General features: G+C 47.1%; 1 protein-coding gene across 1 annotated transcript in view; it reads left to right on the top strand.

The window, feature by feature from the left end:
• The window catches only part of NT5DC3 (5'-nucleotidase domain containing 3), a 45,817-nt gene that overhangs the window by 1,668 nt on the left and 18,771 nt on the right, over nucleotides 1-25,378 (top strand). Inside the window, exons 2-5 of the mRNA XM_028532294.2 lie at nucleotides 11,250-11,434; nucleotides 21,344-21,418; nucleotides 21,860-21,915; nucleotides 24,694-24,784. Of these exons, the coding sequence (XP_028388095.1) occupies nucleotides 11,250-11,434; nucleotides 21,344-21,418; nucleotides 21,860-21,915; nucleotides 24,694-24,784 (407 nt within the window). The remainder of the gene's footprint in view (nucleotides 1-11,249; nucleotides 11,435-21,343; nucleotides 21,419-21,859; nucleotides 21,916-24,693; nucleotides 24,785-25,378) is intronic.

Below are 25,378 nucleotides of genomic sequence, written 5' to 3'. Positions count from 1 at the left end.
AGACTTTTTTAAAATTGCAACTCTTAATTGAGATATTGTGTATTTATAATATACAATTGTAAGAATGAATACAGGGAGATATGGCATACCCTTTACCCAGTTTCTCCCAATAGTAACACTTTGCAAAACAGTAAGTAGCACAGTATCATAACTAGTGTGTGGATATTGATACATTTCACAGCTCTTGTTCAGAGTCCTCTGGTTTTGCTTGCACTTGGATGTATACCAGTAAACTCCGGTGTGTGGTCATTAATCCCAGGGGAATTTTGGAGTATGACAGTTTGAGGGAGATTTTGAGATTGATTAGCCATGTGACCTTGGTGGCAAGTTGTTCTCCTCTCTGACCTTGGTGTTTGTCACTGTAACCTGGGGGTAATCCGAGGATTTTTAGTGTGGGCTTGGCACCCCCCAGATGCTCAGTAGATACTAGCTATTGTTATCAGTTACTAAATAACTCTTTCAGTCTTAGACACACTTAACAAAGAGGGGGAGGTGGGTTGCTTAGCTCTGGGTCTAGGTCTCCTTCACCTGGGCCAGCGCCATAACTAACTGTGTGGCCTTGAACAAGCCATCTGATCTCTTGAGCTTCCGTTTCTTCCTTTGTTTGTAGAATGAGGCCACTAAATAAGGTGTAAACCTTTTTGTGGGTCTGTGAATCAGATCCTCACGTGCCCCATCCCATCTTCACACCCCAGCACTTGGTCTGTCCCTCCATCACCCCTGAGAACACAGGGGCTTTAATTTGACATTTCCTTCTTTGCCCTGTGTGGGCCTGGACCACCCCTACGCCCTTTGGCTGAAGTCAGTACCAGCCCTGCTTACAGTCATTCACCAAGCATTTATTAAGCACCTAGCAGTGGGTTTGAAGGCTGTGGATTCACAGGTGGACGGGGTCTGAGAGGGCGGTGCCCACAGTGTCCAAGCCCCTGCCTGCCTGTGTGAGCAAGAGACCTGTGTTGCCCGGAGGGGGAGACTGGTAAACAGATAAAGGACAGTCCATCTTGGGGAGATACACAATGGGCCCCAGGGGCTCTGACACCAGAGCAAATAACTGCTCAGGGACGCAGGAAGTGCTTGCAGAGGACAGGGGATGGGGTCTGTAGGGACAAAAGAGGTCAGAAGAAATACAAAAGCATGTAGTGGTTGGTTTGTTTGTTTCAGTTTACAAGAAGACGGGAGAATTTTGTTTTCTCACTTCCTCATTATTTCCTTCTGGCCGCCCCATGTCTTGCTGTAACCCAGGCACACAGTGTGTCTAGGTGCCTTCCTTCCTTCAAAGGGGCTCCCGGAGGGAAGCTGCTCAGGGGAGAGAGGGTTTTTACTCCATTTTACTCTTTCTCTCCCAGCCTTTCTATCTTCATTTTAATTTTTAAAAAGTATTTTTTACAAGCCTTAGTTTTTAGATCAGTTTTAGATTTACAGAAAAATGACATGTTTCTACAAACGCTGTTAACTTCTTACGTGACTGTGGGTTGGGTTTTTTTTTTTTTTTGAGATTTTTGGAAGTATAGTATTTCTGTACTCTCTATCAAATTTAGCTCAAAGAAAACATTCTTTGTATTATTAGGAAAAGAAATATTGGTTTGTAACCTCTCGCAAAAATTTCCTGTAGAGCTATGGTTCTCAACCAGAGCTGGGGAGTGGGTGTGCATTTTGCTCCCTCGGGGGACCCTTGACAATGTATGGAGACCCTGCCAGGGGTGCTGCTAAACATCCCACAGTGCATCCCACAGCCACCCACGGCAGAGATTACCAGCCCCACACGTCAGTTGTGCCAAGACTGAGAAATCTTGTCCTAAAATGATGAATGCTAGGAAATCATTGTGCAATGATAATGTAAAGGGATGGCTGTATTTGCATGTGGTCTGTTATTTCCTGTTATGCTGCATGCTGTGTGCATCTTTGAGCTTCATCCCTGGTCACCCCTGCGTTCTGATTAGTGGTTAGCCGGCCTGTTATGCCCAGAGCGGAAGCATTCCTGCTGCCCCTGCCCTACACTTGGAGAGCTGGGTGGGCTTCCCCCTTTAAAGTTGTCTTAGAGCCGGAGATGAAGAGTGACTATTTTCCAAAGTAAAAGAACTTCAGAAGAATGCCTAAACTTCTAAACTTTTTGTAAGAACTTCAAAACAACTTTTACATTTTTGCAAATTTCTGTGGTGCCCGGATTAATGGAAGACTGCTAGCTTCTTGGGTCTGATTCTGCGTCCTTCTGTTGCAGAATCAGACATTTTATTTCGAATGTAGTTGCAGGTAGTTTGGTTTGTGGAGCTCTGGGAAGTGTGATGGATTTCTGTGGAGCAGAATTACAGATACTACTTACAGAGTAATAAGAGATATAATTTTAACTTTTGGTGGGAGTAGCATAAATGTCAGGTACTATTAATTATTCACATGAGTAATTTTATTTGTCATGGGTTGATTTCCCCTGGAGATGATGTAAAATATCTACACTAGTGAAGAAAAGGGAAGCTTCTTTGTAGAGAAGCTCAATAAAAATGGCTTGTCAATTGCGGCCTCCCTGGGGGCGGAGCTGGGGGAGTGGTACGCCCCGCTCTGTGTAAAGTGCCTTGTATCTCCTCCCTATCTCCTCTGGCAGAGTCCCTCTCTTGGTCTCTTTCCCTGCCTCTGATGTTGCTCACTCTATTTTGTGCTTTACTCTTATTTATAAGCCCTGCACAGAGCCCCATATAGTGTCTGGCACATAGTAGGTGTGCAGTAAGTGCTTATTGAAAAAATTCCTGAGAGTTGAGTAAGTGGGGAAAGCCATTGACCAAAACACTACATGGTGTATGATTTCATTGATATAGAACCCCAGAACATGCAAACAAATCTGATCAAGTGGACAGCAGTTGCCCGGGGATGGGCAGGGGTGCAGGAGAGGGGGAGGGACAGAGTTCACAGGGGTGCAAGGAAATGTTTGGGGATACTAGATATGCTCATTATCTTTTTGGGGATGATGGCTTCACCAGCGTGTACATATGTCAAACTGTATCACACTTTATTACACTATTTGTGATTCATTATATGTCATTGGTACCTCCATAAACCAATAAAGGGGAAACCTACACAGAAATAAGGGGTAGGCTCTGGTTTAGCCTGGGTTAAGGCAGTTCCCAGGAGGTGGGACCATCAGGAATGGCCCAGCATGTCTACTCTGGACCAACAACTAGGAATGGAGGGACAGGGCAGGGTCCAAGGAGAGCCCAGAATTTGTGGTTTTAGGGGTGGGGAAGGGTTATTTCTTACCTGAGGGTTGGGGTGTGCTGGGCAGATTGCCCGGGAGATGTTCACCATCATAGTGAAAAGGACACCTTGGACATCTTGATACCCATCACTGGACCATTGCAGAGGTAAAAGTGATTTGCAACTGAATGGTTATTGGAGACACTGGAGAAAACTGTTGGGCTAAAAACAGTTGTATTTAAATCTCTAAGGTCTGACAGTAGCACACTCCTGTGAATTGTCTGTATCTCAAGTCATTGTTTCTGCGTGTTTTGATTTCCCTTTCTGTATGTAACTAATTAGTAGCAGAAAGGATGTTGAATGGACACAATCACACCAAATGACATTGGTTGGCAGGAAACATAACATTCTAAACGTGAACGTGAAATTTGCGTTATAGTCACACTATTCTCTAAAATATCAATCGCATCGGAGTGAATTCACATTTTTCAGGCAAGTGTCGGTAGCACCACTGTCTGGCCTTTGCCCAGGCCTTCCTTGACAGAAGGAAGTTGTAACGTGTGAAGTTTGCTAAGAGAAAATACCCTCTAGTGGGCTTGTCATCTTCTTGGCAGTGACAGATGAGAAGTTTAAAATTTGGAAGTAGGACCTTGAGTTCACTTGCCACAGAGACACTCAGGGGAATGTATGTACTGCTTCCCCTTGGGGACTAAAGTTCCTTTGCTTTTTTCATATATTTTCCATCTATATAGATTGAAGAGAAATTTTGAAACCTTGTTTTCAATCTGCATGTGGACTTTTAAAAAGAGAATTTGAAGCCATCTTTAGTAAATAGGCACTAATTCACAAAATATTTTGAATATTTATGAGTATACATAAAATGTGGATATGATGAAGTACAATCAGACATTGAGATTTGGTCAAATGAGGGAAAAACAAATAGTTTCGATCTGCTGTAACTTTTGCTGATACGGGAACAGAGAAATCTTACAAAGACATGTGACCTTGAGCTGTTAATCTTGTCTCATCTTTATTTTCGTCCTCTGTGAAGTGGGGGTATTAAGTGACGCCCACGTGTGTTGCTCTGTCTGGTCCCTGACACACAGCAACTACATGGGGGTATTGGCCACTCGACCACGGGTTGTGCACCCAGCCCTGGGGAGATTCAAGGAAGCTTGGTGGTGCTTTATAGGGGCAAAGGGAGGCTTTCCTGTTCGTTGTACTCCAGGAGAAACATTGTTTCTTTCTCCCTTTTTCCCCCCTTTCCCTTTCTTTTCTTCTTTTGGTCTGTATATCCTTTTTTCCTGGGAGACCAGTTTGAAGTCTGGGGCACATAGCAAAGGAAAAAACCCTAATTTAATTAATTAATCTTTACTTAATCAAATTTAATTAATGAAAAAAATGTCACCTTAATGCCTTACTAAAAAATAAAAACTTAAACTTCAAGGATTTTCCTATGCATTTCAGCTTTTCTGTTAGATCATATTCTGGTAAGCATGTGTTCTTCCCCAGTTCAGATATCCGAGATGTATGTTTGGCCCTTCAAATAAAGCCTTTCGCCCAGGTTTTGCTTTATTAATGTCACTGTAGCCAGATCTTTGTATATAAATCTTTATTCACATCTTTTGAGTATTTCCTTAGCACAGATTCTTAGAAGGAGAATTACTAGGCCAAAGTGTATGAATATTTTTAAAAGACTCCTGGTAGTTATTTCCAACCTGCTTTCCAGCAAGCTCGGGCTAACTTACTCTCTTTAGCAGCAAGGAGCGAGGCTGCCCACTCCCAGCACCAACTTTGTGTTCTATCATTAAACACAAAACACGAATAGGAAAACCCACAAGACAGCACATGCAGATAACAATAATAGCAACCAACACACTGCTGTAGTCTGATAGGAGGAAAATGGCGTCTACTTTTATCTCTTAGACAAGCAACACATGCTTATACGAAAAAAAACTGAACGAAATAAGGACACTGATACCACTTATAATTCTGCCTCAGGGGAGAACAACTGCTGTTTTTAATTTGCTTTTTAATCATTAGAATGTTTGACCAGTTATGCTTATGAGTCATTTAATTTCCTGTCTTGTAAGATACATATTTTTTTATCTTTGCACTTGATGGAGTCTCGTTCTTGTTAACAGATTGGTATGGAGTTTTTGTTTATTAAGGATATTAGGCCTTTGCTGTTTGTCTTTTAATTTTTTTGTCTAGTAGACCCCTTCACCCCAAATTATTTTTGATATTTTTGGATATACAGATGTTTCAGATTTTATGTTGCCAATCTGTCAGTATTTTTCTCTGATGATTTATTCTATTGCTTTTACATTTGGAAAGTTATGTTGTATTCAGAGATGAACTAAATAGTAATCTATATATTTTTAACCTTTAACCTTTTAAATATTTTAAAAAATTAACTCTTTCATTCACATGGTATTTATTTTGCAATATAATGTGAAGGGAAATCTTATTTAACATTCTTTCCTTATAGCTAAGTGTTTATTTTGTTAGACCAAGAGATAGAATATTCCAGGTGAGCTTAATCCAAGTCAGAGCTGAGCTACGGTATATTCTAGAGAGAACAGAGGAAGAAATTACCCATCTTGTTGAAAAAGGGGCACATGAAGGAGAATTTAAGATTGGAAAGATGGACTAAAGTATAAATGGGGAATGCCTTTGATACCAGATTAAAAACTTAAAACTTATAGACCGTAAGAATTATGAGTGGCTGAATATCCTTGAAATGAACTTTTACTTGGGACTTTTTCAGTTGAAAGCAATTGAAAGCTCAACTCAAACCGAATTTAAACAAAAAAATACAAAATAAAAAGAAGAAATTGTATGGGCTTGTGTGATTAAAAAATCCAGAGGTAGTTTAGTACTAGCTTGAAGCATGGCTTGATCCAAGTTCAGATGATGTCGTTCGGTTGGCTTCTTTCCCTTGACCTTGCTCTCTTCCTTTGGGCCTCTTTTTCAGGTTCCTAGTAGTGGCCCCTCACATCTCCAGATTTACATCCTCTTAAGTCCAAGTTTGGAAGAACAGTGCCTGTTCCTTGCAATTCCCCTACAAATCCAGAACCTTTCCTGCTTGGACTCATCGGTGCACTTTGGCTGCAGGGAAAGTGTGATGATGATTGGCTAGAGGGGTCCTCTGCCTTCCCCAATCAGTGTTGGTGAGGGAAATCAGGGGCTCTGTTTGGCCAGGCCTGGTCACATGCTCTCTTGGAGACTCGGAAGTCTGAATGTTGGCGAGGGATAGTTTCCCAAAGAAATTCACATTAGAGGAGTAGAGGTATATCATTCAGCTAGGCTAGGTTTTGCTGAGAAGCGACACCGAAATCTCAGTGGGTTACTGCAGACAGCTGTAACCAAAGTTTATTTCTCACTCAGGCACAGTCTAGGGGTCTCAGGCAGCTCTCCAGGGCAGTCGCCCTCCGGAGGTGGCTTAGGCTTCCCAGCTTCTTCCATCTTATGTCTCCATAGCGTGATCGGCCCAGTAGGGGAAGGGAGTGTGCTGTGGTCTGGAAGTGACACTTGTCACTTCTGCCCACAATCTTTTGGCCAGAGCTGGCGTGAGGAGTAGGGGGGAGGATTGCAATTGTCTGCACATGCCTGCATGAGTGACGGATGTTAGTGGGAGATGACGTAGCCACGCGGGATGACCGCAGACAAGCAGTGCCTGCAACCGTTGCCCGCAACCATGGCTTATCGAAGGTGGCCTGTAAGGCCTCCCCATGTCAGATCCATCCCTTTCACCCCGCCTGTCTCGTGCCGGGGATGATGCTGAGAGCGAGTAATGTATCCCGTAAACTTTCAGAGCCTTCCAGTGCTGTGTCCCCAAGGGCTGAGGAGGAGTCACGCGATGCCATCTTTCTGAAGATAGGAAGAATACTGCTGACACAACTCAGGCCGTGGGTTTGTACTCGACCCTGTCCCACGCACTGCTCTGTCAGGCACGAGGCCTTTATTGAGGGAGAGTCACTTAGCACTTCTGGACATTGAAGGGCACGAAGTGCTCGGCGAAAGTTGTATTTTCCAGACTCAGATATTGACACGGTTTAAAATGTTTCCTTGACGAGGTGGGAAGCGTCTGACATCTGTACCTAAGTTATGACTTCATGTTCTCTGTCAGTAGTAAAGATAAACTTTAGTCAAGGAAGGAATTCTTTTGTGGTGCTCTTAAAAAATCAAATCAGAGAATGGTACAGGGGCTATGGAACAGTGTGGTGGTCCCTCAAAAAAAGAAAAACAAAATTACTGTATGATCCAGCAGCTCCGCTTCTGGGTGTACACTCTAAAGAAGTGAAAACAATGGCTCCAAGAGGCGCCCGCACCCCCACGTGCACAGCAGCGTTATTCACAGTAACCAGTGTCCCTGGTGGATGTCGTCCCAGACAAAATGTGGCCGCCACCTACACTGGAGTATTGTCAGCCTTCAGAGGGAAAGAAGTTCTGACACATGCTACGATATGCATTAGCCTTGAAAAAGTTATGCCAAATAAAATAAGCCAGAAACAAAAAGATACGATATGATTCCCCTTTTATGAGGTACCTGGAAGAGTCAAGTTCACAGACAGAAAGTAGAGTGGCGGTTACCAGGGGCTGGGGGTGGGGGGCGTGGGAGTTACAGCTCAGTGGGTACAGAGTTTCAGTTCTGCCGGATGAAGAGAGCTCTGGAGAGACAGATGTGCTGATGGGCACAAAGGGACATGAATGAACTTAATATCTGAACCATATACTAAAGAATGGTGAAGATGATAAATTTTATGTCATATATATTTTACCACAATGAAAATGAAAAAACTCCCCCCCCCAAAAAAAAAACTTACATGTTTTGCTGTAGGTTGCTCACCACATTTCCCAATGCTCCATGTGATTAGCCGATGAGAGACCAGAAGCTGCTGAATGTGTCAGTGGGTGTCCCATCTGCCACGCTGACCCCTGAAAGGCACTCGGCTTCCAGCTCAGGGTGGCTGCGTTGGGACCAGGCTCTGGCCAGAGCATCGGCCAGAGCAACAGCGCTGTCTATTTCTTTGGACCATTTATTCGCTGTCATCATCCTTTAGATGCAAAAGGAATTCACTTTCCAAACTCATACCCACTCTTTTTCCGCTTTGGGAAAGTACCTAACTGACGAGTTAAGGGCCCTTCCGTTTATATTGTAAAGTCTACAGTTTAGTCTACTCACTCTCTTTGCGAGTGGTTGCCGCTCCTTTCTTTTGCCTTGTGTTTGTTTTATTCTTAGCACTTTTTTGAAGTGGTTGCAGGGCATGCTGCGATCCCTGTTAAGCTGCTGATATTCTTCAGTTTATTTCGAGTGATGACAGACGTCCAAGAGTTCCGGTGACCGTGTTCATGTGATTGACACACCTCGGGCTCTCCGTCCGGTGGGGGCGCATTCCTGGGCAGCTCTCGGGGACGCGCTGGCCAGCTATTAGCGATTTTCCATCATGGGAGTGTTTCTTTGAGAGCTTCACGTATTCTTCTTAGGTAGTAGAAAGGGGGAGAGACTTCACTGCCAATGCCATTTCTAAATATAAACTACTTATTTCAACAGGCTATTAGAACTTCCCTTGGAAAGTTTATTTGTGGAAGAGCTTTTAGGCACTCTGTAAGTGATCCCGCTTCACGTACTTCACCGTGTGGTTCTACCCAGAAAGCAGCATCTGCCGTGACGGCCCACTGATTTCGTAAGGCCCGAGGTCTTGCACGTTAGATGCCCATGAGCTCGGGACTACCGGCCTCTCCCTTCCTCAGGGCTAGTTCTTGTCAACTGTTTGCCTTCAGATTTCTTAAAATGTTGCTGTTTCCTTCCTCGGTTTGGTTTTATTTGGAAAAGAAAAAGAAGCCAAGGTTATTGTCTAATTAGTGTCTTTGTCAAAATCAATGAAGAAAGGGAATTAGGGAATCTTGACCATTTGGGTTTTCAGTCGAGTCGGCCATATCTAGGCTGTCAATTCATTCACCCATTTGTTCACTCATCCATGCCCCTGCCCTCACTGGCCTGGAAATCCTGTGTGGGGATGTCCAGGCTGGGTTTGAGCTTAGGGTAATGAGGCAACCTCACTGGAGACCATGGATAGGTTCAGGGGTCAATCTCCCTGAAATGTTCTGCAAAACCTCTGTTTTTCTGGGGAAAGGATCCTAGAGCTTCTGTTAGTTTTTTTTTCTTTTTTTTAAAAATTATATTTTTTATCCCCATCTGAGGACATTTTTTCATTGATTTCAGAGATAGAGGAGGGAAGAGAGAAAAACATGGATGCGAGAGAGCAGCATCGATTGGTTGCAGACTGGGGATCATACACACCTGCGACCTTTCGTTTAGGGGGCGATGCTCCAACCGCTGAACCACAGCAGCTAGGGCATGTTAGGTTTTCAAAGGGTTCCGTGCCCCGAAACTGTAAGGGGCCTCTGAAACGCCCAGAATTGCACCTGGGACCGGCCCCCGCTTAGAGCTGTCACCTTGCTAGATTGGTACCTTTTGGGTATTTCAGGTGGCCCTTAGAACACAAGTGGATAACATGGACCATTCCTAGTCAGAAAGAAGTGAGCTGGAGGGAAAGGGGAAGCGTCGTAGACTCTAAAGCACTGAAGTTTGAAGGACTGAATCCACTTTATTTTTGAAAAAAAAAATGCACCTTTCTCCAATGCTTGTTGATTCCCATAATCCTGGGGAAGGGAGTCAAGAGCATAGATTCCAGAGCTGGACTTCCCGGATTCGAAGCCGGGCTCTGCCATTTCATTGGCGTGTGTCCTCCAGCAGATTATGTAATTTCTGTGTGACTCTAGTGTCCTCATATATAAATGGGATAGAGTACTTGCCTCGTAAGGATGACATGAGGTAACGTAAGCACTTACAACGGCACGTAGTATGTGGTAAGTGCCTAATCAGTATCAGCTACTATAATGGAGCCAGGAGGTTGGCTTTGGTAGCATAAAGATTAGAGGAACACAGACTTTTCCAGTTAGTGGTGCCATGTGGACAGTTCAGTGTCTGGGTGCTTGTTTTGTGCCTGTCTCCAGAGAGACACCTGCCTTCAGCATTTGCCTCCTTATGAGCTGTTTCAAGTAAATTCTGGTGCACAGACCTCACAAAAGGTGAAAGATTGTCATTACATATCCTTTTAGCAATATAGGATGGTTGGTGTTCCTGTCACAAAATGTTACACCATGAGGCTCTTCCTGTTCGCTGCCTTCCTGTGAAACTGTGTGCATAGTGCCAGCTCAGCTGTGTCGGCTTAGAACAGTCTTGGCAAGAAGCACACGACATATTCATCGTTGTTTTTCTGGGTGATGGCATGATAGTTGTGATACTTAAATTCAATGATCTGCTTATTTCCTGAAATCTGTAATTGACCTGTATTATTTTATAAACAAAACAAATCTTTCTATGATGTTGAAGCTAATATTCTTTTTCTTTCTTTTTTTTAAAGATTTATTTATTTATTTTATTTTATTTTTTTAGAGAGGGAAGGGAGGGAGAGAGAGAGAGAGAGAAAGAGAAACATCAATGTGCGGTTGCTGGGGGTCATGGCCTGCAACCCAGGCATGTGCCCTGACTGGGAATCGAACCTGCGACACTTTGGTTCGCAGCACGCACTCAATCCACTGAGCTATGCCAGCCAGGGCTGCTAATATTCTTTTTCAATAACAGTTTTATCAAGGTGTTATTTACATACTCTACAAATCACCCGCTTAACACCTCCCACTCAGGTTTTCTGGTATATGCACAACAACTCTTCAGCCGTCCCCGTAATCAATTTTAGAACATTTCCATCACCCTGAAGAGAAGTTCTGTACCCATCCCAGTCAGTCTCCTTCTCCCAACCCCATGGTCCCAGGCAGCCACTGCCGTTCTTTCTGCCTGTAGGGACTTGCCCGTTCTAGACCTCTCGCGTGAGTGGGACCACACGTGTGAGGTGCCTGGTGACTGGCTTCTCTCACTCAGCATCACGTGTTCCAGGTAAAGCAGATGGCTCTCGTACTTTCGTTTGCTCATTGTGTTGGAAGTCGTACTGACCCTTATTTATCACATGGTATAATGTGTTTGTTTCCTTTACTTCTAGAATTGGTTCCTTCGATTATGAGCAACCTGCTGAATCCGGATGCCATTTTCTCCAACAACGAGATGAGCCTGTCGGACATTGAGATCTACGGCTTTGATTATGACTACACCTTGGTGTTCTATTCCAAGCACCTCCACACGCTGATATTCAACGCTGCGCGGGACCTTCTCATCAACGAGCACCGGGTGAGAGCACAGGGGCGTCCCCTCCTCCTCTCCCGTCCCGTGGGCATGTGAAGAGCAGCCATGAGCTGACCCGGCCTCACGCCTGGCACATAGATGTCATTTAGAAAATTGTGGCTGAATGAGTGAGGAGATTTTGTTCCATTCCAAAGGACTCTACCAGGAAGATAGTTATTTTTTTAATTAACCATTTTATTGAGGTATGATGGCATGGAAAAAGCTGTACATAATTAACATATACACTTCCTCGAGTCTGGGGATAAATACACACCTGTGAAACCATCGTCACCCACATCAAGGCCACAGACTCTCCATCACCTCCCAAAGTTGCCTCCTGCCCCCCTCATTGTTGTTATTGTTATTTGTGTGTGTGTGGTAGGAACACTTCACATACAATCTACCCTCTTAGCAATTCTTCAGTATAGAGCACAGTATTTGCTCTAGGTACCATGCTGTAGGATAGATCTTTGGGACTTGCTCACATAACTGAAACTTGTACCCAGAAGATAGTTTTTTTGTTTTTTTTTAATCTTTAGGTATCTGTCAGTGGAGATTCATCTGCAAAAATGAGTGTGTGCTCTCCTTTCTCACAGAGCAGCAACATAGCTTCTCCCCATGTCTGAGGAGGTGGCAGCCTGTTGAGTTCTGGTTAGAAGGAATTCTTCAAATGTTAGGCATTGTGTCTATAATAACCAGTGTTGGGGCTGCACCAGCCCCCTATGGTTCTTATTACAGTTGGAAGATACCCTTTAGCAATAACCATCAGGAACTTCAGAAAGATACAGGAAACTTCAGAAAGATACAGCTTTATTATTTACAAGACCTAGAAATTATACACTGCACAGCTGGGGCTGCACAGCAAGGTGGACGTCGAGAAAGCACATGTTCAGGGGCCTGGGGCTCTGCTTTTATTGGGGTTGAGGGTGGGGGGTCCGCAGTGTCCTCGGCTCGCTCTTTATTGGTGAATGTAAAACATAAGAACCGGATTTCAAAGCGTGGGAAGAGAAAACAAACAAGCAGCCCAAATGGTCATTGACTGGCATCAGCCATGACCTCTGAAACAAAGAGCCACGGGAGGGGGAGGGGGCCCGGCCCTTGGCCTCGTCCTGTGGCTGGCAGTGTGTTTATTCCAGATTCGAAGGGGGTGCCTCTTTGAAATGGACGCCTTGGAAATCAAGCTTCAAGTCAGGCACTTGCATTACAAAAAAGCAAAATCAATGTCAGGGCTTATACTACACGATGTTTTACCCTCATCACTGATTGGAATCATGTTCTTTTGCAAAAAAAATTTTGAACGTCTTCTGGCACATAGTGTTGTTGAGGTCCTAGAATAAGGACGGAGAAAAGAAACACTCAAAGCCTAGCATGCTTCCCTCTAGGCTGCTGTGAGTACAGTTTTCTCGAGCCAGGACGAGAGGCATCCTCAGAGCTCGTGGGGACTCGTGCCCTTGGGGGACCCCCGCAGCATCCCGAGAAGTGCCCCTGGAGTCTCCGTCTGAGGCCCCAGTGCCTTACTCCGGGGGGCCGTTCTGATTTGGGGGAGAGTCATCCATGGGTTGAACAATTCTGCCTTCACAGAGATTGCCCCACCCATCTCTTCTCCTCCTTCATTCCTCTGCACGGTCCTGAAACCCTTACTAAGTGCCTGTTCTCTGCCAAGCCCTTGAACAGAAGCCGGGAGGATGAAGACAGGAAGGACCCAGGTTCCGCCCTTGGAGGCCGGGCAGTCCTTTCGGTGGCGGGGAGGGGGTCAGTCCTCCAGGCAGATGAGTTACGAAGCCACCTACCTGGTGGAGCCTCTGCAGACATCTGACTGGAGGGGGCATGTGTGGGGGATGCTTGGGACGACTCTCTCTGCCTGAGGGAACTGGGAAAACATCAAGAAAGGTGGTATTTCAGCACAGTCTGGAAGGAGTTTGTCAGCAAAGGTGGGCCGGGGGTGGGTGGAGTGGGTGGGTGTGAGTAGCCTAGAAACAGAAAACTTGACTGTTTTAGTAATAGGTTGGGTGTGGTGCAGACCAGCCGCCCGCCGTGCCCTCTGAGACTTCTCCTTTCTGAGGATGATCATTCTTCATCGTTCTTTCAGCCCTTCTCATTTGACCTCTTTTTACTATCTTAAATTTTTTTTTTAATTTAGTGATTTGAGAGAAAAGAGAGAAACATCTATTTGTTGTTCCACTTATTTATGCATTCATTGGTTGCTTCCTGTATGTGCCTTGACCAGAAATCGAACCCACAACCTTGGTGTATCATGATGATGCTCTACCCAAGTGAGCTACCCGGCCAGGGCTCTTTTTATCATCTTGGTCACCCTCCTTTGTGTGTGCCGTGGTCTGTTCCTCTCAGGTGTAAGGGCTTGAACTGGAGCTGTCACTGCAGGTGGGGTCTGACTAGTGCGGAATAGAGGGAGACCATCGCCTCCCTGGTTCTGGATACCATACCTTTATTAATGCTGCCAAAGTTCCCCTTGGTTTTGGATCCTCACCAGTTGATGCAGTGTATTCCCTTCAGCTTTTGGTTATCAGTGGATTTAATAAGCAGCTCATTTGGTCCTCATCCAAAATGCAGAAATGGTATTTGCCAAAAATAACTTGACCTCTGCCTCGAAGCCATCAGCTGTCTTTGTTAGCTATGGCCGCCCTACCAGGTGGCAGCCCATCGAGCCACCGGCCACTGAGCAACATCTCTCCCTTCGTTCAAGAGATTCTCTTCTGTCTAACCCAGGGTCCTTTCCCTTGACGCTGAGGGTGGATGCAGAATAAGAGCTAGGTGGTCCTGCCCTCTTCTCCCCTCTGTGAACCTGCACCACCTCTCCAGCACCCCACCGGGAGATCAAGCTGAAGGGGTGTGGGCATGGGTGCTGGCATTCAAGTCCCAGGTCATATGCTGCAACCCTGATATCACCTGTAAAACTAAGGTCGTCACGAACAGCACCGCCTGTTGCTTGTCTGCTAGGTACCAAACACACAGGTTCTAGAACCTGATTTGCTGGGGTTCAGATCCTGGCTTTACCATTTCCAGTCTGCATGACGACCCTGCAAATAGATGCCTCTGTTTTACTGGTGAGGACACTGAGGCTTATGGAGTTAAGGCAGTAGGTCAAGGCCACAAGATCAGGGGGAGGCAGAACCAGGATTTGTGCTTCAGTCTGCTCATTTCCAAGTGCACGTGCTCTTTCCTTTACTCCGTGTTGTCCCCTGTGGGGTGCATAACACCTGTCATTTCCATCCTTTGGGTTTATTGTTCATGAGAAAATAAAGTGTCTGTGAAGATTTAAAAATTTAGGAAGATAAAAATACAAGATTTGGGGGAAAGGCGGTTACCATGATTATGATTAGAAAAGCTTCTAGATTTAAGATCACTGAAATTTCATTCCCATTATGTATGTTCGCCGCTTGGATAAGAAAAGTGTGTCATAACACTAATTATATCGGGCGTATTAATAGAGTCCATTATGCTTACGCGCATTTTTCTCTTTATTTGGATCTGAAAATAATTCTTCTAAGATGCTGTTGAATGCACTGGCTTTGGCACTGGTTCTCCTGCCAAAGACTGCGTGTGCTTGTGGAGTTGGAAAGACATCTGCTTCGAGATGCAGTAATAGAACAGCAAGTGGGCAATTTAGCATCTTCCCAAAGAGCAAATGTAAACTTCCAGCTTCTGCTTAATTACCCTGTTCCTTCCTCTCTCTCTTTTTTCCTCCCTCCCTCCCTCCCTCCCTCCTTCCCTTCCTTCCTTCCTCCTCTTTCTTCTTTCTTCCTCTTTCTTTCTTATTTCTTTTATAAGAACATGTTTGCACAATAGAAATAAAGAATCTGGATAATTACTGTATCTGCACCTTCATTTTGGATGCCCACTGAGGGATAGAAAGGGAGTCTGAGAAGAGTTCTCGAGTTCGTGTCCGACATCCGCACCCTCCTCGGCATCCTGATCATTGATGACACCGACGCCCCCCTGGTGTTCCGTCTAAAGTCTAACATTAGCCGCAACCCCTGAGGTTCTCCTCCATTCCACATCTGATCGCTCAGCAGATGCTGCGGGTCCCCTCTCTCTTTTTTGGAAACAAATAATCTTTTAATTTTAGAGGAGTCTGAGAGTTACAGAAAAGCTGCCAAGGTAACACAGAGAGCGCCTGTCTGTGTGTCCTACACCTGGTTTCCTCTAATGTTAACATGTGAACATTTTTTTCTTTTTCTTTTAAAGTAATTATAGAGTCACAGAAAGTTGCGTAGAGAGCACAGAGTGGTCTTCTGTCCCTTCCAGCTAGTCTTCCTCACTGGTTACATCTCAAATAACTAAAGTGTAATAGTTAAAAAATGAGAAAATTGACATTGGTTTACTGGGTCTGTGTAGTTCTGTGTCTTCTTATCACATGTGTAGGTTCATGTAATCAGGAGTAGAATGAATGAATTCCTTTCAATGCCAAGGTTACTCTTACCCGTAAGGTTTCTGAGGTGGCAGCTGGCAAGCGGTAATGTGGACTGAATCCACATTACCGCGGTACATTTATCACAACCAACGGCACAGCAGTAACGAATTATTGTTATTATTATTATTATTATTATTATTATTAACTGACGTCTGGACTTGATTCAGGCATCCTTAGTTTTTACGTAATGTCCTGTTCCTGCTCCCTTTGGCTGTGACAGTTTCTCGGCCTTTCCTTGTTTTTGAGAACCCTGACAGGTTGGAAGGGCACTCGTTGGGATGCCCTTGTCTTGGGATTTGTCTCGTGTTTTCCTTACGGTCAGACGAGGGCTATGGGTTTGGGGGAGGAAGACCTCGTAGGGAAAGTGCTGCTGTCGTCACCTCTTATCCAGGGGACACATTGTCCATGGGACTTACCTATGACGTTGGCCTTGACCAGGTCGTGCCTGTTGTCACGTCTCACTGCCAGGTTCCCCTTTCCGCTTCCCATGCTGTTCCCTTGGGGAGGATTCACCCTGTGCAGACGCGAGCCCTCTCTCACTCACGCAGAGGATGTTCATTCAGTGTGCATCCGACTGCACCTGCTTCTCACCTTCCCCCTGCTGCCACCTCACCTCCCGCCCGGCGGTGCAGTGGCTTCCTGACTTGTTTCCCTGCTTCTCTGTTCTTGCTCCTTAGTCTGATCTCCATTTGGCAGCGAGAATGAACCTTTAAATATCGATCGTGTCACTCCTGGGCTCCACACCCGCCCCCACCCAGCCTGCCCGTCACCCTTGTAATGACATAGGAGGCCCCCAGGGCTCCCAGGCCCCCGCTTCCCCACCGGCCTCACCTCCCACCTGCCTGCTCTCTGCCGCAGCCACACCAGGCTGCTTGCTGCTCCTCTAGCTCCCAGTCTCGAGCCTGCCTTTCGGGCCTTTGCCATTTCCTCTGCTTCGGGATGTCTGTTGGGGCTGCCTGAGTCCTCGCTTCTCTTAGTTTTTTCAGCTCTCTGAACCCTTGGGCTGCATTTTCTTTGTTGTACTTGTCACTGTCAGGCACGATATTGCGTTTTTTTACTTGTTTATGGTCTGTCTTCCCATGGTAGAGTGGAAACTTCTTAGGGTCAGGGACTGTGTCAGTGGTGTTCATGGCCATATTCTCAGGCCCTGGCACAAAGTATGTGCTCAGCAAATACTTGACATCTTGGTGAATTCCACAGATCAGTGAGGGTATCGTGCCTGGCATGCAACTCTCATTCTAGTGTAGTTCATTTGCCCTTGCTGAGTGTTTTGTGTGGAATTTGGAGAGCTTTGCCTCTCTGCCCTTCTGCCCTGCCTCGAATTAGACTCATAATTTAGGGTCCTCTAAATAGCAAACTGAGACCTCTGAAAAATGGATATGCTTATTGGCCTCTGGACCCCAGGAACTCATGGGCAGTGTTGTAGTGTCCAGGTCATGAGCCGCAGCCAGAGCTCTGTCGTTAGCCGGGAATGGGTGCGTGGCCAAGCTGCAGGTCGGTGGGGATGGGACATATGGGGTCTCCAGGGTTCTCCGCAGTGTTTTAGTGCTAACTTTCCTCGAACCTGTCAGGGACATTTGTGCAGCGTGTTCCGGGGAACCTTGGTCTTTCCTTGTCCGCACACAGCAGCCTGCCCGGATTGCACCCACAGCTGGAACAGATCCGGGTACTGAAGGACACCCGTCTGGGCCAAAATAAGAAGTTTTAATAAAACTTCCGAGCAAAATAAAAATCCCGAGCAAAACTTTTTTATCTATTATATTTCTTCCTGCTTTTAGGGATACTAGTAATTTTCATGACATGTGAGGTGAGTCATGCTTTTCAGGATGGTGGAACGTTTCTAAACTATGAAGGGTCCAGAACATCTAGCCATAGGCCATTGGAGAGAAGTGTGGTCTCCTGGCCATTGGGAGTGGCTTTGGCTTCCTCGACCGGATGTTACTGTGACCGGCTATTCCGTGAGGTGCTGTGCGTGCAAGCCCGTGTGTGTGTGTTGGAAAGGGGCCCATCATGGGGACCTTTGGGACTTGGCTGCATGCAAGGGGAATCACAGTGTAGGGCCAGGAGCGGAGCACAGACATCACCCAGTTCCAGCATTTCGTTTTCCTTACGAAGGGAGAGGCCAGGGAGGTTAAACGACTCACCTAAAGTCTTCCGGGGGAGCAGCAGAGGCTAGTGGAGGGGGCCCGAGAGCCCAGGCCCCCTGATTCCCCATGCAGTAAAGCGGCTCAGTTTTCTGGAGCAGCTGCTGTGTGCTGGGGAGACTGGGCTGATCTCCCACTGGCATCCTTTGGCTTCATCCTCTCTGTTCTCATGTAGGGCCGGGCTCTTGTGATTTTCGCCTGGGAAATGAAAATACCGAAGCTCAGAGAGACACGATCTTGCAGTGAGCACTTGGTAGGACTAGAATTTGACACGCGGTCCCTTAGCCCTGGGCCCGTATTCTTTATCAGGTGTTGTCCCGTGGTGGCTCCTTCAGCTGCTTCTGTCAGTTCTCCAGGTTCCTCTGTGGTCTCTGGACCATTTGAAAACCACTGTGCATCTATCAGGAGTAGCTCCCCAAGAAGCAGCAAGAGTGACAGATAAGCCCAGATAAGCCTTGCTCCAGGAAGGAGCTGCCAGACTTTTGAGCAGTCCACGTTCAGAGTATATGCACTCTCATTCACACATGTCTCTTAGCTAAAGCAGTCGGCAGCCCCCCTGTCACCGTGAGTCCTCTCAGCAAACTCACTGTGCCACCTGATGTGGCAGGTACTGCTGTCACAAGAGGCGATGAGCATGTAGTATGTGGCTCAGGGTTGGTTCTGACTTGGTTGTGGGGGCAGGTTGGGGTGGACCTGGGTTCGAGTCCTGGCCTGACCTCTGTTTATCCCTGTGAGCCTGGGCAGGCTCCTTGGCTCTCCTCCTCGGACTACCCAACAGGAAAACGACCAGGAAGTGCCCTTAATGCTGGGGGAGTAAATAGAGGCACAGATGGTGTCCAGAACAGTGTGGCACGTGGCTCAGGAAAAGCCCCTCTCCCAGTAACCTCTTTAACACCTTCCTCCTGCCCTTTCCCTTATCTGTCACTCCCACGTTAAAAGGAGACTCCAGTGGGGGGTGTCCCGTGGCCTCACTTCAGGGGAGTGGCGAAGTGTCAAGCATCCTGTGGAGCATGTGTTGGGTTCCGGGGACGGGAAGTGTGCACAGTGTTCTGAATTCTTGGGAACGCCCATGAGTGGAAATATCATGGAGTGATTTCTTGGCACGCATGGCAGGTGTCAGATAAATGAGCCTGAACGTGGCATTTGAGTCAGCGCTTCGTGCAGCTTGAGCTGCAACCTCGCTGTCTGTGGTTCAGCCTGGTGGGGCTGGGACATTTTCTCATGCCACTGTGACCCCGGCCGTGAGGAGTGAGCAGCGCAGCCCTTGCAAAGAGGTTTCCTGTGCGTGTTGATTATTGCCTACGTTTGTGTTTTTTTGAGAGGCAACAAGATTTTATTTGAGATTATAGAATTGCAGTGCTAGTAAGCATGGATTCAGGCAGAAACCCAAATAGTGTTTCTATTATGTAGTAACAGCAACAGGGTTTTGTGAGAAAGGGAAGGAAAGTAATGGCACAGATAGAAGAAAATCCTATTGGGGGTAATAAACTGTTCTTCTTCAGCTGTACACAGACAGCACCGATTCTCATGAATGTCTGTATCACGCCATTGGGCTCAGGTCAGCTTTCCTGTTGGCTCTACTGACAGTTGTTTGGAAGATGATGTTGCATTGGTCCGGTGCAAAGGTTATTTTGCCCAAGTCAAACATTCTAAAGGTTCAAGGAGCAAGGCATGCAGGGCAGCTCCCCTGGGACGGTGGCTCCAACTCTGTTTGCAGAGGGCTCTGTTTACCTCATTTTTCACAAGCTCCGTGTAGCCGAAGAAACTTCTGCGCCAGGCAAGCAGGTCAGTGGTGCTCAGTCTGCCAGGGTCCTGCTTCTGGGGAGACATGTGGACTCCAGAATGACGAGGCTATGGATTATTTAACCTTTCGGGGTTCAGGAAATGTTAATCCAGGTACTCAGTGTAGTAAACCTGCACTCCCCACCGCGCAACCCCCACTGAACCCCAAACTCTGCCCCTGCACTGCAGTCTGTGTTGCCTGGCAGGGGTGTCCAACCTTTCGGCATCTCTGGGCCACACTGGAAGAAGAGTTGTCTTGAGCCACATGTTAAATACAAAAATACGAATAAAAACTGATGAGCAAAAAAAGGTTTTAAGTAAGTTTACAATTTTGCGTTGGGCTGCATTCATAGCCATCCTCATCCTCAACCGTGTGCAGCCCTGGGGCCGAAGGTCGGAGGCCCCTGCCCTAGAGCATTGTAGGAAATGTAGTCTGGAGGTGTTCCCTGTGGCCGCAAGCATTTTTTTGCTGCAGGAAGGCAGGCACCTGGGTTTTTGCTTAGGCAGTTTACATTGTGATTGGAAGATTCTGGTGACACAGCCTGTCTAGACTCAGGAGTAGATGTTCTGTCCTGCAGATCTGTGCTCTGAGGGCGGAGGCTGTGGGGAGAGCAGAGGCTGGTGCCTGACTCCTCACCCACCGCGCACCAGCTCTGAGGCCCAGGCCAGGTTGTTTCATCCGGTGCCTTTGAGCAAAAAAAGGTTTTTGCTCAAGTGAAGTGGGAATGGCAGGGCCAGCGGTGCTTGGGTCCTCGGTGCTGTCAGCGGCATAGCTGGTGTTCCAGTTCTGATCCTCGGGGAGGAGGGGAGGCCTCGGGTGCCTGGTGCAGTAGATAAGGAGGGAGCTGCTATTTTTGTTTGCATCGTTTGAGCAATGGCTTAATAACCAGCAAATACCAGGGGAGCTGAGCTGCCCCCCAAAGCCGTGCATGTTCTGAGTCAGAGTGTTGGAGCGGTAACTGGAGCCACGTGCTGAGAAAGGGCCCCTCCATGCCTGAGTCGGGGGACGCTGTCCTGACAGCCGTGGGGTCCCTCCAGCCCATGGAGGGTGGCAGTGGCCTGCTGTCCAAATGGGAAGTGTAATGAAAGCTACATGGAGGGGCCCCTTTGAATAGTGTTCCACTGTGGTGTCTTTGTGAAACCTGGTAACGGGCACGTCGTGGGGCTGCGACATGGGGGTACTCAGATGGGAGCTGAATGGTGGGTGACACTGTACCAAGGAAGGAAGAAGCAGATGTAAGTCTGGGGTCAGAGCTCTGGGAGTCTGGGGCGGAGGGGAGGAGGGGAGGGAGCAGTGAAGATGAGAGAAGTTGGGGGGATGAGGCCCCACCTGTGCTGGGCAGATGCACAGGGAGCGGGGCTGGGTGGAGGGCTCTGGGGCTGGGAGGCCCAGGGTCCAGAAGCAGAGGGACACGATGTGATTTATCCCTTCTGACCCCACCTTCCCACCGCGGTGCATCAGCCCCCTTGGCCTTTGTACAAGGGACACATCTGGACACTACCTTGAACCTAGTACACACTTGGTTAGCTAAAACTGGTTTCTTTCTTTCTTCTCAGTACCCCACCGAAATCAGGAAGTATGAATACGACCCAAATTTTGCAATTCGTGGACTTCATTATGACGTGCAGCGGGTAGGTTCAGTTCTCCTGTTTTTCTAGTTTAATGGTGTTTGGGGATAAAACATACTCTTGGTGCTTTTCTTTGCTCAGCACATAAATTGATTAAAAAATTCATGTTCTTTGGGACTGCAAAACTGAATTCTTCAAAACCTCTTTGCATCAAGTCTTTTTCAAGAGAATGTGATGGGAAAAGCACGAATGCATGTAGCAATTTGGGAGATACCGTTTTATTTCCAGTGGGCCCTTTTGCTGTTTGGGGGAACAGCCCGTCATCATACCTTTCAGTAATGACTTGCACGGTGCTTTAATCAGCAAGCAACGATGTCAGAAACTTGCCTGTGCTTCCTTGTGACAGCTTCACGTTGGCAGGATTTATAATGACACCTGGAATCCTCATTCAGTGTGTAGATTGTGGTGCATTATTAACCTGTGCCTGTGTTTGTGTTTTCGAAGGCTGTGTTGATGAAGATTGATGCTTTTCATTACATCCAGCTGGGAACTGTCTACAGGTAAGAGTAAGCTCCCTGGCCCAGACACTTTAGCCCTTCTCTCCTGGGCTCTTAGAGTTTTCTGCAGAGTAATCCATCCTAGGCATCGTTGCTCTGCTGATTTACCGAAAGCACTTTCCTCAACCACCCTCTCCTCTCTCCCGAAATCCCGGATGGCTCCCCACTCTCGGGAGACGAGAGCCACCTCTGTCAGGTTTCCTGTTAGCGTCCTCTTTTTGCACACACGACTCCTTCACTCACTGGGTTGGTTATGACTCTTAGCTGCAAGTGACTGCAAGCCAGCTCAGGCTGGCTAAATGAAACGCAGTATTGGCTCACTGCTTGTACAGTCCAAGGGCAGTGCCCGGCGCAGGTGCGGCCAGCTCCAGGGCCCAAATGGATGTCATCAGCACTCTTTCCATCTCTAGGCTCTCTTGCTCTCTGGGATAGCTCCCTCCGTGCGGAGTTACCAGGCTTTCCAGGTCGAGAGGCAAAGGGGAGTTTCTCTTCCCTACAGTTTCAACCGGTCTCAGAGGGCGTGGATGCTGGCAGGTGCAAGTAACCGTGTGTTCCTTTCCCCTGAGTTCTCCTTTCTCCCTGCTTGGCATCTGTTCATGCTGGCAGCCCGTCTACCAGGATAGTTTCCTTCTTCTCTGCTTCTTGAAAACCCGACCCTGCTTCAGGGCCGACTTGTGGTGAGGCCTCTCCTTACGCCTCAGCCTGAAATATTTTTTTTTTTTCTTTGCTGTTCTGGCGTCACATGATCCTGTGCTCTTAATTGTCTGGTGCGGCCAGGTGCCTGTGACTGCAGGTAGAGAGAGCCATGGCTTCCGACGGGTTGGGTCGGTCTATCGTGGAGGCAGGGAACTCAACGGCAGAATTTCTTCTACTTTTTGTATTTTCCTTCCAAGCGTTAAAACCCGAGGGGTGTGCACAGCTGACTGCTGCTACCTGAGCTCGAGCTGTTGTCCAAGGTCACCGTCTGGAATGATCTGGTTCAGTGCCAGTGTCTTATCTGATTTCTGGAACAAAGATAAACGGAAGTACAGTGCCTGTTTTGTTTTCAAAGGCCAGTAGTTGTAACAAGTTAATTGAGATCAGAGGCAAAATATTAATGAATCCACTCGGATATTTTTAAAAGTTACATGAAGGTGGAGAATGGAGGAAAGAGGCTGAAATTAAATGTTCACTGAAGTGACATCCCGAATGTAAATCGTTTTTTGTATGCATTTTAATATTGGCCAAGTAATTTATATTTTTACCTTGAGCAACCTATTTGTTTGAGTGACTAAAATTCTTCTTGAGTGATCTCTGCTCCTGTTGTAACACAGTGTGCTGTTTGGCCCGCTCCTTCTGTGGCCCCTCATCACAGTGTCTGTTTCTTCTAAAGAAGGGGGTAGAGGAGCAGGCCTGCCCCCTTTAGCATGCTAGAGTGTGCGATTCCAGGTGAGGAAGTACGAGGCCATTGAGCCCTGGGTAAAGGCATCTGCTCTCAGCGCTGGTGGCAGAGGCAGGGCTGAAACCCAGCCACGCTGACTCCAGATTTAGTTTTTTTCTTGGCACAAGAATACAGGTAAAGCTCATCATCAATCATTGTCAGGCACTAAGGATCAAACAATAGATAACATACAAAGAACTCCAAGGGCTTACTCTGAGTGAGGGTCAGTTAGCTAAAGGACTATAAGACTTTGGGAAAACAAACTCATTCTATGCTTGGACCCTTATCATTTAAATTGAGGATATTAGCAAAGTAGGTTTCATAGGATTTTAGGCATTCTTTCTTAGGCCTGATCACCCTAGGGAACCCGCTCTTTCCAGCACAGGGCTGCACCCACCTCCAGCATTGTTTCAGGCTTAAGTTAGGCAGGGGAAGTAAGGCAGCCAAGAGATTAGGAGACTTCTTGCAGACAGAATGAGGACTCAGGCTATGTCAAAGCTGAGGAGCAAGGGTCCATCACCCCCTTTTTCTATAGCCCCCCAAGTCCTTCCCTGAGGGCCCCTTCATGACCATGCCTGTCTTAGGTCGTCCCTCTTTTGAGGCATCTTACCCATCATTGGCTACCCAGTCATCTGCCTGGGGCTAAGCAGGGTGAAGACAAAGGGGGCAGAAGTAGTGCCCCTACAGGGAAGATAAACTTTGTCTCCTACGTGGCTCATGGTCCCAAGGTCCTTTACTCAGCTTTAGCCACGGGGGATTACAGATTCTGAAACCAGGCAGGGCAGTTGCCAACAGTAGTATGAGAGGGTACAGGATGATGGAGACAGAATCAAGCCTTTCTCACCTTAATGTATTAAAAACATAAAACAACAACAACAACCCCAAAGTAAGTAATTAGAAGAGCTTGTACCTTGTTGAGGGAGGCAGTGTAACATGGTGGTTGAAAAGCCACAAAGCCTGGGACCCAGTGCTGACCCACCATCTGCTACTTGGGTGACCTTGGGGAAGGTACCTGACCTTTTTGTGTCTCAGTTGCCTCTGCTGGAAAAAAAGAGATAATAGTGTCTTTCCCCTAGCATTGCTGAGAAGTAGGTAAAGGACTATGTGGCATTCATATCTGGGGTATAGTAGGTGCCATGTAATAGTAACTGTTATTTTTCTGCTCTTGTTGCCATTAGAATGGCATCAGTAGTAATAGTAGCACTTTGCCTGTCATTTGTAGCAGTTACTGGTGGCACACCTTGCCTCCTTGTGACAGTGTCTGACACCTCGGTAGGGAAACCCCAGTCATTGCCAGAGGTGTGACAGTCATTGCCCTCGCTGGCTGGGCTGTTAAACCTCACCGCCTGTCATTCTCCCAGGGGCCTCAGCGTTGTCCCCGACGAAGAAGTCATTGATATGTACGAGGGGTCCCACGTGCCTTTGGAACAGATGAGCGACTTTTACGGAAAGGTAATGAGAAATGCTTTATTTATCTAAAGCAGCCTGTGTTTTTCCTTTGCAAAGCATGGCCTGGGAGACTGAGGGGCTTGAATCCCTAGACTCTCTGACTGCCCACAGGGAGCTGACAAGGAAATGTGGGGTTGTGTTCTGAGAGACCCAAGGTTTGAGAGAGATGTGTGTGTTACAGGCTCCACGGGTTCATTCCTGGTTCTCCTTCCTTTACCCTTTCCTCCCTCCCCGACGAAGGCTCTCTACACCTTCCTCGTACCTACTCTCTTTTCCACCACCTCCCTGAGGTGCCCCCACTTTCTGGATTGAGTCACTGGGGGCTGTTAGTGGGGTGGCTGTCGCCTCCCCTGAGATTGAGGGCAGCCAGTTCTGACGTCTGTGGTTCTCTTTGCTCTCTGCATTTTTGCTTCCTGTCCTGTTGGGTACATTGTCTTGTTTGCATTGTTAAATCGCCCTGGCAGGTGGCTGGTCAGCTGGTGAACTGCTGTAACGTGCAGGCATTCAGAGAAAGGCTCTTTTTCAAGCTCACACAGAGGCTCGTGAGGGGCTCGAACCCAGGAGAGTTAAGTGGCTTTTTCTGCCATTCCAAGGGCA

Source organism: Phyllostomus discolor, chromosome 2 (genome assembly GCF_004126475.2).
Source record: "Phyllostomus discolor isolate MPI-MPIP mPhyDis1 chromosome 2, mPhyDis1.pri.v3, whole genome shotgun sequence".
Taxonomy (NCBI): Eukaryota; Metazoa; Chordata; class Mammalia; order Chiroptera; family Phyllostomidae; genus Phyllostomus; species Phyllostomus discolor.
Note: the sequence above shows the minus strand (reverse complement) of the source record. Positions and strands in the feature narration are given on the sequence as shown.